Here is an 11,647-nt window from a genome sequence, read left to right on the forward strand (position 1 = left end):
TTCAGGCATCACACATCTAACGGCAATGAGGGCATGTTTGGACTTTGGATGCAACCCTGAGCAATTTGCCTGGCCATTCCACCTGCCTGCCACCGGTTATAAAAATGCCTGGTCGGGAAGATACGAGTGCCAGTGCCAGTGCCAGTGCCAGCACCAGAACCAGCAACCAGCAACATGGAAAACAAAAACTGGAACTGGCATTACATTGGTACAGAATTTTGGGAAGCTGAGGGCGCCTACATCTTGTAGGCAGCAAGAATGGGTACAACCAAGAGGGTAATTCGAACGCGACCACAGTGAATGAAAGAAAAAGAAAGGGTTTATAACCCTTTCAATATTTCTCTCAAGTATTTTCTTCTATAGAAAGTAATGGTACACAGGGGCAGCTTAATATCACTGAGCTCAAATGTAACAGGGTAAAATCAAATGTTACAAGCCTCTTCCCCTTCCTGAGGCCGCTTCCTAAGGCTGCTTTGCTTCTCCGAGAGCCCGCGTCCCCGCCCTGCCTCAAGTTCCCATATGGAACAGTGTTCCGCCACCAAGGATGATGAGAATAACCTTTTCTACAAGACCTGGAAAGATTCACAAGTGTGATGATTTCAGTGTTAATTTGTTACCGCAGAATCAAGGACTTAAACACAGTTGTCGCGAGTTGTGTGGTGAGTGTTGTATATGAAGCATTCTAAGCACATAGCACAAATTTGGCATGATTTGCAGCATTATTTTTCCCCAAGCAAAAGCATGACCCAAAAGAACAAAGCATGACGAACTCCTACAACAAAAATAGTGTCTTCTGTCGACAATGGAATGATTTCTGGTGCAGCAAAAGAATATTGCAAGCACTGGTCACATAAATGCAGATATGCAAACATACTATTGAAACTTGACTAAACACCCACCATTGGGAGCAATGAGGGGGGAACCCAACACACAAATAATCATTGTAAAATCCAACACCATTCATGTCAACAAAAAAAATCAACATGCAGTTCCAATAAGCAATATGACAGCAGCGATTTCCTTTGTAACATACCTAATGCGTCACCGTCTGATTCTAGGCTTGCACCGGAACTCTGCTAAGAGCGCTATGTGATCTGATGACCATTCAGGGGATGGAAGAGCTGTGTCTTTTCTTAAGCTTTCCTCATCCAAAAGTTCCAATAATGAATCCACGGTCAATGAGTCTGCTGAAAGAGAACAAACACGGCCATCATGAAAAGAATAAGCACAATTACTGCCTATAATCTTATTCAAGAAAATGGAGATACAGAAGTTGCAAACATAGAATAACAGGCTACACATGCAGTGAGTGAGGCTCCATGCACCAACCTGTGTAAAATATGTAATCAACAGTTCCAGTAAAATCTCTTGTGCAATTTGTGAAGAGTGGTTCATTTGTTGCAGGATCCGTCCTTCTCCGCTGGTGCTCCAGATCATAGCCAACACCTACCATTCTTGTAAATGCAGAGTATGCACTGACCTATGTACAAGCAGCACCATTGGTCAGAGCATGACCAGAGCAAAAAGGGTATCAAAACCATGGCAGATTAACTGACCAGAGGAAGCTGATGATTCAACTTGCTTGGAGGGCGTAAAATTCCAAGGGGATCTATTGCCAGATCTGGATGATGCTGATCAACTTTGCCCATTGCAAGAAGCGCATGTGGAGAACTGAAATGTACAATTGTGTGCTTAGAAAATCATAGTACAAGCAAAAACAAAACCCTGATAAATATTGCCATGATTTTCAAATGCAGACACCTCCCAGGGGTCGAGTTGAAATCTCCACAGACCAACATAGGAATGTCTGCACTGACAGCTATCTTCTCCAATCCTTTTAGGAGCGTATGAACCTGTAAAAATCATAGTTATTGTTATCCTGGAAAATTGAGATAACAGAGACAACTAGCGAATGTTGTCATACGGACCTCCCATAGCTTCACATCTTTTAGGTCTTGATGGACATTTATATGTGTATTTGCCTGCAAATTGAAATCGTTTAGAAAAACAATGAGGCTAGAGACCCTCATGACAACAAAATTCTATTAGTGTGCCAATAAGAGTGAGGGAAAGGTGTAAATGATGAAGAAAAAGAGCAATATATGATAGAAGCAGGCCTCAAAACCTAGAGAAAAATGGTAAACATCAATTTTCAACATGAGGAGGATGTTACGCATCTTACAAGCTCTTTGTACACGCCAAAAGATAGAAGATTTTATTCACGTACCACACAAAGGAGCTGTCTTTTACCAGGATTTTCAGCTCCATGATTACCAAATTTGGCTTCTAACACCGCAATTAGTGCAATGTTGTCCTTCAAAGGAAATGGAAAAAGGGACATTATTAAAACTCATAAATAAAACTAATGACGGAACATATAAAATAATGCTTCATTGTTTCTCTTACTTTAATCAATCGACTTAAAGCCACTCTTTTCTGAGCAGCCGGAATAATTGCATCTGTTAAAGACTGTGCAGCCTTATTGAACTCAACCTACACAAGTGCAAGAATTAGATTGGTGCAAACCAGCCAATAACTACAAAATCAGAAGTGATCGTACCTCGTATTTTTTAACATGTGAAAACTTGTCTCTGCGGAAAAAAGTAGCACAGCCATCTATGGCCATAGGATTTCCAGAATACACCTGTGACAGCAAAGGAGCAGTATCAAACAGGACAGTAAAAGGTACCAAATCAAATTAACCAAGTAAAAGAAACTCAAAGTTACCTCTGTTGTCCTTTTCTTGTAAAGCGCCTGATATCCATGTTTGTCAAGCTCAGGTGAAAAAAAATCTTCGAAGTGGTTTACTTGTACCTAAAAAAAGGAGGATTTAGATCTTGTTTTGATGAACATAGACACTATTGATTATTGAATTTAGCTTAACAAAAGATTCCACCAATTACTCGCTTCGATCCAAATTGCGTCATTTTAGCTTACAGCTCTAATCAGGCCATCTAAGTCTTCCCAGAACTGTCTCTTAGCACTCTCGTCAAGGCCTACTTGGGGGGCATACACACTAATTACGTTCAAGACCATATCACCAATGACAAGCTTGACTAAGATAATCCTATCTCCTTGCCTTCTCACTCCCACCACACTATTCTTGGGCTCTTATCAATCAAAACTCCCACTCTATTTCTATTCGCAACTGTCCCTGTGTACCAAAGCTTGAAACCTGTATTGTCCACCTCCTTCGCCTTCTGACCCTTCCATTTAGTCCAAAGGGCTACTAAGGAGAAGAAAGAGTGCTATAGATGCTTGTACCATGACAGGAGTGTGGACAACATAGAGAAGTACAAGGTGGCAAAGAAGACTGTAAAGCGAGCTGTAAGTGTGGCAAAGGGTAGAGCGTACGAGGATCTTTACCAACGTTTGAGTACGAAGGAAGGAGAGAAGGATATTTATAGGATGGCTAGGGTTCGTGAGAGAAAGACAAGGGACTTCAACCAAATTAAGTGCATTAAGGATGAAAGGGAGCATCTCTTGGTGAAGGAGGATGAGATCCGACATCGATGGCAAGAGTATTTTGACAAATTGTTCAATGGTGAGAATACGGACACAACCTTTCAGTTGGATGACTCTTTTGATGACACCAATAGGCGCTTCGTGCGGAGAATCCAAGAATCCAAGGCCAGAGAGGCGTTGAAAAGGATAAAAGGAGGTAAGGCGATAGGACCAGATGGTATCTCAATCGAGGTGTGGAGATGCCTCGGGGACATAGCTATAGTATGGCTAACCAAGCTGTTCAACCATATTTTTCGATCAAACAAGATGCCTGATGAGTGGAGGAGAAGTATATTGGTACCGATCTACAAGAATAAATGGGATATTCAAAGTTATACTAATTACCGGAGAATTAAGTTGATGAGCCATACTATGAAGCTATGGGAGAGAGTTATCGAGCATCACTTGAGAGCAATAACGCGGGTCTCTATAAACCAATTTGGTTTCATGCCCGAAAGATCAACCATGGAAGCCAATTTCTTAATCAGACAAGTTATGGAGCGATATAGGGAGAAGAAGGACATACACATGGTTTTTATTGACTTGGAGAAGGCTTATGATAAAATACCAAGGGATGTTACGTGGTGGGCTTTGGACAAACATAAAGTCCCAACGAAGTACGTCGGACTCATTAAGGACATGTACAACAATGTTGTGACTAGAGTTCGAACAAGTGATGGAGACACGGATGACTTTCCGATTAGGATAGGACTACATCAAGGGTCAGCTTTGAGCCCTTATTTGTTTGCCTTAGTGATGGATGAGGTCACAAGGGACATACAAGGGGACATCCCTTGGTGTATGCTTTTCGCGGACGATGTAGCGCTAGTTGATGAAAGCCGGACAGGAATGAATCAGAAACTGGAGTTATGGCGGGAGACTTTGGAGTCCAAAGGTTTTAGACTCAGTAGAACTAAAACTGAGTATATGAGATGCGACTTTGGCACTACTACTCGAGAGGAGGAAGATATTAGTTTGGAAGGTCAAATAGTGCCAAGGAAGGATACCTTTCGATATTTATGATCAATGCTACAGAGAGACGGGGATATTGATGAAGATGTTAGCCATAGAATCAAAGCAGGGTGGATGAAGTGGCAGCAAGCATCTGGTGTTCTATGTGACAAAAGGGTACCACAGAAGCTAAAAGACAAGTTTTATAGGACGGCGATTAGACCTGCTATGTTGTATGATGCAAAATGTTGGCCTACGAAAAGACGACATGTTCAACAGATAAGTGTCGCGGAAATGCGTATGTTGCGTTGGATTTGCGGTCATACAAGAAGGGATCGAGTTCGGAACGATGATATACGTGATAAATTAGGGGTAGCACCAATTGAAGAAAAGCTTGTCCAACACCGGTTGAGATGGTTTGAACATATCCAACGGAGACCTCTAGAGGCACCGGTGCGTAATGGAATCCTAAGCCAGGATAGTAACGTGAAGAGAGGCAGAGGAAGACCGAAGTTGACTTGGGTCGAGACAATAAAAGGAGACTTGAAAGGATGGAATATACCCAAAGACTTAGCCTTAGATAGGAGTACTTGGAAGACAGCTATCCACATGCCTGAACCTTGATTGCTTATGCTGGGTTTCAACTCTAGCCTACCCCAATTTATTTGGGACTTAAAGGCTTTGTTGTTGTTGTTGTCGTCGTTGTTAGCTTTGTCCTAAGTCAAACTTCTCTTAGTTCTCTAGCTTTGAGCAAGTTTATAGAAAAATGCAAAAACATCTACAACAACAAACTAGATTGATTAGAAACACCATTAAATATATTTCGATAGTGCATTTATTCGAATACCTTAGATGCTAATATATTTTTCTATAAACTTGGTCAAAGTTAGACAAGTTTGACTTATGATAAAGCTAAGGGCCTGTTTGGCCTGCGCCTAAGCTCGCCAAGCCACAGCAGGGGCGGCGCCAAGACTGTGGCGGCCATTTTCCTCGCCGCGCTTTTGGTAGGGTGTGGCGTAGAAAATGAACTACGGCCCTGTGCTCACGCCACGGCACGGCGCAAGTGCGGCACCCAACCAAATGGCTGCCGAAAGCCCGAAACTGTGGCGCGGAATGTGCTGCTCGGTGCGACGAGGTGCGGCCACGAACCAAACACACCCTAAAACAGCTTTTTTGGAACGAAGGGACTACGTGTTAGGTTTAGACTTTCTTTGCATTATACTCCATGCAAAAAAAACTAAGAGACCAATATTGCGAAGTGCATAACATAAATGCAAGCAGATTAAGAAACCTCTTGGTAATGTACAAGCAGTCAAGCATAGAATGTTATGCTACCCGAAATAGCTGGCAAATATCATAAGTCATAACCAAACTGAACTTAACAAGCAGAAAAAGTTAGTTCAACAACTTTGCCAAGATATCTAAAACATCATTGTATAGTGTTACCACTCTTACGTCCATTGGATTGCATAATTCTAGACTTTCTTAATTTACACAGTAAAACATATCCATCAAGAAAATAGAGAAAAAGGTTGCCAGCAAAAATAAATTTGATAGGTTAGATTCGAATATGATACCTCCTGAAGACAGATGATATCAGCGTGATAACCAATAATTTCACGCAACAAATTTTGTCTTCTATAAGTCCAGGTAAGTGCCCATGTTGGGCAGTAACTATATGCATCACTTGTAGCATATGCATCAGCAAGAATATTGTAAGATAACACAGTGAATGTCCCCAAGGACGAAGTTTGGCTGTCTAAATCCAAGTGACCTAAAACATCCCCATTCACTTGGATAAGGCGACGAGGGGTAGGAGTTGGCGCAGGGATTACACGTGATGTCATAATTGAGGTCGGAGGTCCAATTGGAGACCTTTTTTCTGAGTCCACAGCTACACACTCAAATTTTAGTGCATGCCCAATATCATCAGCAGTTGGTGTATATGTTCGCAAGCGTCCAACTTCAAACCAAGTTTCTCCAGAATTTTTATCAGTGCCTGAGGGATACAAAGGCACAGGTCCATTGTTAACACCACGGCTTTGTCCAAAATTTGACAACGAACCAGATCCAGCAGTACTTAGAACCCCAGAACCACCGCTGCCAAATCTGCCAAATAACTCCTCTTCTTCAGCCCCATTTTCATTTAGAGCACTACTGGCTCGTTCATGCAAAACTTTGTGGTGCTGCCATGCATCAGAGAAGCATTTAGCTGAACAGTGGTAGCTCTTAGCAACAGGTATTTTTGACTTGAGACAACCGAGGCACTGAATCGTTGCTTGTTCCATTGGATGCACACTGCATATAGGGACTTTCCGATCACTCTGTATGCGGTACCTTCAAGAAAGAAACCAAATCAACAAAACCACAATTAGACATACAGAAAACTTAAAAAAAAATCCTGAAAAATCAAGAAGCCCTCTAAGGAGCTGATGTGTTGCAAGTATCAGCTCATTGAAATTTGGTACCATCAGCTCAAAAACCAGTTTGTCAGGACTTGAGTATGCAATATTTTGGTCAACATTGCACAGATGGCAAGGTGTAAATATGTTAGCTTCAAGTCACTGCAATGTCTCAACTGCCAGTGTGTGTGTGTGCATGAATTCTATTTTAATTCATAGTACCAGAACCAGCTGATTTTGATCCTGCCATTTTTTAATCAAAATATACATAATAAGTTAATAAAAATTCTCTTTTTTAGGCGTTCCGAGCGCCACTTCAGATACCAAGACACCAGCGCACAACACGTCCGAGAATTAATCTAGCGTTGGGTGCCATGCTCGTGTTTGTTTTACATGCCACATCACCCGAGCTGGATGGATTAGTTTTCACATTTGCATGCATGCATGTGTGATACAACTAGCACTGGCCAATCCACTGCAAAAGCACGCTTCTGTTGCTTCGAGTGCTGTGAAACACAAGTTAATACGTAGGCTTCAAGAATTGATATCATATTAAACGTACTTTGGAGTGTGAACACACTGATATGAATCGGTATAATAAACTTGCATATGATTTGATTAATTGAATACTTGTCGTAAAAAATTAAGTAGTTTTCTATTAGGGTCCGTTTGGATGTAGATATTGGAGACTCTGGAATTGAATTGGTACCATTACCAAATCAGGCTAGTATTGGAAATGAACTAAATACCAAATCTGTTGTTTGGATGTAGATGAATTTGCTAGCTGGAATCGAGTGACACATCAAATACCATTTCATGTTTGGATGTACACCTCCAGGAATTCACTATCTTCTTCCCCAATCCCCACCGCTCGCACGACGGCCTCAAGCGCAGAGGTGGAGGCGGCCTTGGCCCCAGCCATGGGCACGCGTAGGTGGAGGCGGAGGTGACCCCGGCCCCGGCCTCGGCTTCGAGCGCGTAGGGGGAGGCAGAGGCGGCCCCGGCCCTGGCTGCGACGAGCTCAGGCGCGAAGGCGGCCCCGACCTCAGCAGCGACGAGCTCGGGCGCGGAGGCGGAGGTGACCACGGCCCTAGGCCTGGCCCCGGCAGGTGTGGGGAAGAAGGGGAGGTGCGCCACCAGCCATGGGGAAGAAGAAGGGGAGGTGCGCCGCCGGCCATGGGGAAGAAGGGGAGCTCGCGTCGGATGGGGAGGATCTCGGCCATGGAGGAGCTCGGCCCCGGTCCGGCCAGGGGGGAGCTCGACCCTGCCAGCCATGGGGGAGCTCAACCCCGCCGACCATGGAGCCCACCTCCATGACCGCTCGCACTGGTTGGGGAGGAGCTTGACCACAGAGGAGCTCAGCCCCGGCCCGGCCATGGGGGAGCTCAACCCCGCCGGCCATGGAGGAGCCCACCTCCGTGACCACTCGCGCCGGATGGGGAGGAGCTCGGCCCCGGCCCGGCCATGGGGGAGCTCGACCCCGCCAGCCATGGGGGAGCTCGACACCACCGGCCATGGAGGAGCCCGCCTTCGTGACCGCTCGCTCGACCCCGGTCACGGATGCGCTCATCTCCAATTCCGCCCAATACGGAGGGTGCAGGCTTTGTATTGGGGGTGACTGGGTGCAGTTGTAGCCAATACCTCTTGGCATTGAAGGTGATTTCCAATTCCAATACCTAAGACATCCAAACAACGACATTTGGTGCTATCCAATACCAATGCCAATTCCAGAGCCTCAATGTCTACATCCAAACGCAACCTAAAAGTATTTGCTGCAGAACCAAGCTCCACAATAGAAACAGGTTAAGATTAAAGTCCAGACCCAGCATTGCCACAATTGAGGTTCAACTCGTCAAGTTAACGGTCTGTTTACTTCGAGGAACAACCCACCCTATAGAATCATATGAACCATAAGCTTGTGCTTGAGTAGCGAAAATGTATAACTCAATTCACACCAACTCTTCTGACAAAGGGAGCAAATTGCTTCCACTATTGGGTCCTGATAGAAAATTTAACTGGATGACCTCAAGCCAGTTAGACAATATTTAGTGATGTGCCAACTATTAAAGTAAGACATATTAAAAGGCGAACAGTGCAAAATAAAATTCCCGTGATGACTCCTATCTAGATGTCTATGGTTCTAACTTCTAACCACAGATTTTCAGCTTCCAACATTCAAATAGACCTTAAATCAAATGGTTTGTCAATTGTTCATCGAATTATACGCCTACTAGCTTCTCTCCGTCCCCAACTCCCCATCTAAGACATCTGACGAACTATGGTTCCATTTGAAAACAGGTATCAGCTAGTTCTGTACCCAACTATGTTCCAACCTTAAAATCTGTCTATGTGGCCTATCTAAACTGCAAGCAGCAGCATATTTTAGACTTGCACTCCTTACCAAAATATTAAGAGAGCTTTTGTATGGTTAATAGCTGTGATCACACATTCATAATTCTAACGTGCACAAATTGGTTGAATAAATGTGCATTCTCATCATGCGATTAGCAACTGCTCGAGCATCTAGGTATCCGCTAAGAAACCCTAAAATTGGTCAAAATTCACTACCACAAGCAAACAAACAACAACTAAGCAATCCAAAATGACGAAATGCCATGTCCTACAACCAAAGATTGAAAAATTACAATCAAAACTAGCTGCTTACCATCTGTACCGCATGAACTGGCCATCAGCGGGCGCGGTTTCGGGGACATCGTCGGTGGAGACTGCACCGTCGGGTTGCCGCAGTAGCACGTAGGGCGTGATCTCGCAGCCCACGATCGGGATCTCCGACGGCAGGTGCACCCGGACCACGCTCAGCATCCTCCCTCCCTCCTCCCCTGCTCTCTTGTCCCGAGCCCCAGCCCCAGCCCCGCCGCTGCCTCCTCGACCTGTCTCTCCCTGCAGACGCAAGCCCTAGATCCCCCACCGCTAGGCGGATCCGCCATCACCTGCTGCCGCCGCGAGCCGCCAGCGTTGCCTCCCCCGATCCAAACACCCGCGCTCGCGCCTGCTCCTACACGAAACCCCAGCAGACAGCACCAGTGTCAGGATCCCGCCGCGCCGGCCGGGTGGAAATGGGAGATCCGGGGCGGGGAGCGAGGCCTCGCCTGTGGATGGTTCCTTGAAGGTTCTGGAACGTTCTGGAGACGCCGGGGGCGGGGGCCTGGAAATGATTGTTAGGGTTTGGGTTTTGCTCTCTGTCTCTCCCTCTCCCTCTTCCTCGCGCTCTGCGTTCTCTCTCTCGCTCTTCCTGTCTGTGTGCTAGGCTCGCGTCGCGCTTGGACTCTGGAGTTTCAGTTTAGGGGTGGGTGCGCGTTGGAATTTTGGGTTTTTCCGTGTGACGCTGCCAAGGGCCGTGCCCTCTGGGTATTTGTAGATATGGGAAATGGTAGACGGCACCCGGAAATAGGGTATTCTGTTTCTGTGAGTGGGCAAAACCAGCAAGTTTTCCATGTGTGGACTGACAGCTCAACTGGACGACACGAAAGATGCACAAAACTAAAGTTCTATGCTTCTATTTAAGGCTGCTCTGTGTTAAAAGTACATCTCTGAGGGTATGCTAGCCCAAACACTTGAACACCTAATTACTTAATTCATCAATAAAAAATAACTAATCAGAGAGTTGAGCATGTCAGTTTTTCACGGTTTAACTTGACGACATGTGAGATGCACAAAACTAAGATCCTAGTATCTCCATCCTAAACAACTTGGCTTTATAGGTGTTGTTTCGTTCCAGAAAAGCAACGTTAACGTAAATGGAAGGGAGCAACGTTAATGTAAATGGAAGGGTTCCACGGCGGCAATGCAAAGGGGATCATTAATTACTAATTTTGTTTGGTTTCGGTCGCTGTCTATTGCCGAGTGTGGGCGCGAACACTTTTCACCGACCATCTGATGTAACCCATTGCATGGTCTCTAAAACAAACAATAAACAACGCAAGTAGCTAGTAGTGTGATCGGATCACACCAATAAATGAGCCAACCAAACAGCGTGATAGTTCTATATAAGTCACACTATCTTACTTTTGACTAAGCTTTATAAATATAAAAATATGATATTTATATTACCAAAATAAACAATATTGAATTCATCTTTGAACATATTTTAACATTAGGCCATGTTCGGCTTACCCCATATTCGGTTTGTTCGGTTTTTTTTTTCAGTCGGAATAGTATTTTTCTCTCACAACAATTTAGCCGAAACAATGTTTTTCAGCCAGTTTCAGTCAAGTTTCAGACCAGCGAACGGGGCATATACCTATTTGGAACTTATGTATATTAAAACTAATTTCCATATCATTTTCTAACCCCAAAGCTCATATCTATCTCTATCTTTACCTTTATATTTCTATCTCATATACATCTCTATCTCTATCTACATCTATAGCTATGGTTTACATTTTTTTCTATTTAAAAGATATGTAAGGTTTCATGGTCGCCCTTATCCATTTCGATGCCTCTCCCGGCACCGTTTTTTCTCCTAGTTTTGATGTCATTTTTGCACGTGCAACAAAAAATGTTTGTTGTCATGCACGCATATGTGTTTTTTCATGCACCTTGCTTAATAAAAAAATCGTCTTCAATATGTTCCTCCCGCTAAAAAAATAAAAAAATGCAGAAAACAAATCCTTGCCAACTCTACGTTGGGTCAGACTGCCTATCTATGCCACCGATTCCATCCTAGCAGAGAGAAATCAAGGATTATTGTGGTGACAATTCATGAGAAGATAGAAATCGACGTCAGGCACACTACTTTGGCTCATGTTCCGTAAGCACTTAGCCTTTGA

At 44.2% G+C, this 11,647-nt stretch overlaps 1 protein-coding gene across 4 annotated transcripts; it reads right to left on the reverse strand.

Annotated features, from left to right (window-relative positions):
- Positions 1–261: 261 nt before the first annotated feature.
- LOC136526086 (carbon catabolite repressor protein 4 homolog 1-like) lies at positions 262–10,189 on the reverse strand. 4 transcript variants are annotated; one of them, XM_066518869.1, is made up of 13 exons: positions 9,968–10,189; positions 9,523–9,867; positions 6,033–6,792; positions 2,728–2,814; positions 2,561–2,644; positions 2,407–2,493; positions 2,228–2,314; positions 1,929–1,982; positions 1,762–1,853; positions 1,557–1,671; positions 1,330–1,480; positions 1,034–1,187; positions 262–572 (listed from the first exon to the last, which is right to left on the reverse strand). In XM_066518869.1, exons 2-12 carry the CDS (start codon positions 9,678–9,680, stop codon positions 1,042–1,044), a joined length of 1,821 nt encoding a protein of 606 aa, XP_066374966.1. In that variant the 5' UTR covers positions 9,681–9,867; positions 9,968–10,189; the 3' UTR covers positions 262–572; positions 1,034–1,041. The 4 variants fall into 4 exon arrangements, with proteins under 4 accessions (XP_066374966.1, XP_066374969.1, XP_066374956.1 ...); XM_066518872.1 differs by having other exon boundaries at positions 1,034–1,184; positions 9,523–9,873; XM_066518859.1 differs by having other exon boundaries at positions 9,523–9,873.
- Between the last annotated feature and the right edge of the window lie 1,458 nt (positions 10,190–11,647).

Source organism: Miscanthus floridulus, chromosome 2 (assembly GCF_019320115.1).
Source record: "Miscanthus floridulus cultivar M001 chromosome 2, ASM1932011v1, whole genome shotgun sequence".
Classification (NCBI taxonomy): Eukaryota; Viridiplantae; Streptophyta; class Magnoliopsida; order Poales; family Poaceae; genus Miscanthus; species Miscanthus floridulus.

Coding starts and splice junctions, on each gene's coding strand:
- LOC136526086 (XM_066518869.1), bottom strand. CDS start 9,680: ATGCTGAGCGTGGTCCGGGTGCACCTGCCGTCGGAGATCCCGATCGTG. Junction 6,793..9,522: donor CAGTTCATGCGGTACAGATG/GTAAGCAGCTAG, acceptor TCTTTCTTGAAG/GTACCGCATACAGAGTGATC. Junction 1,481..1,556: donor TGAATCATCAGCTTCCTCTG/GTCAGTTAATCT, acceptor GCTTGTACATAG/GTCAGTGCATACTCTGCATT.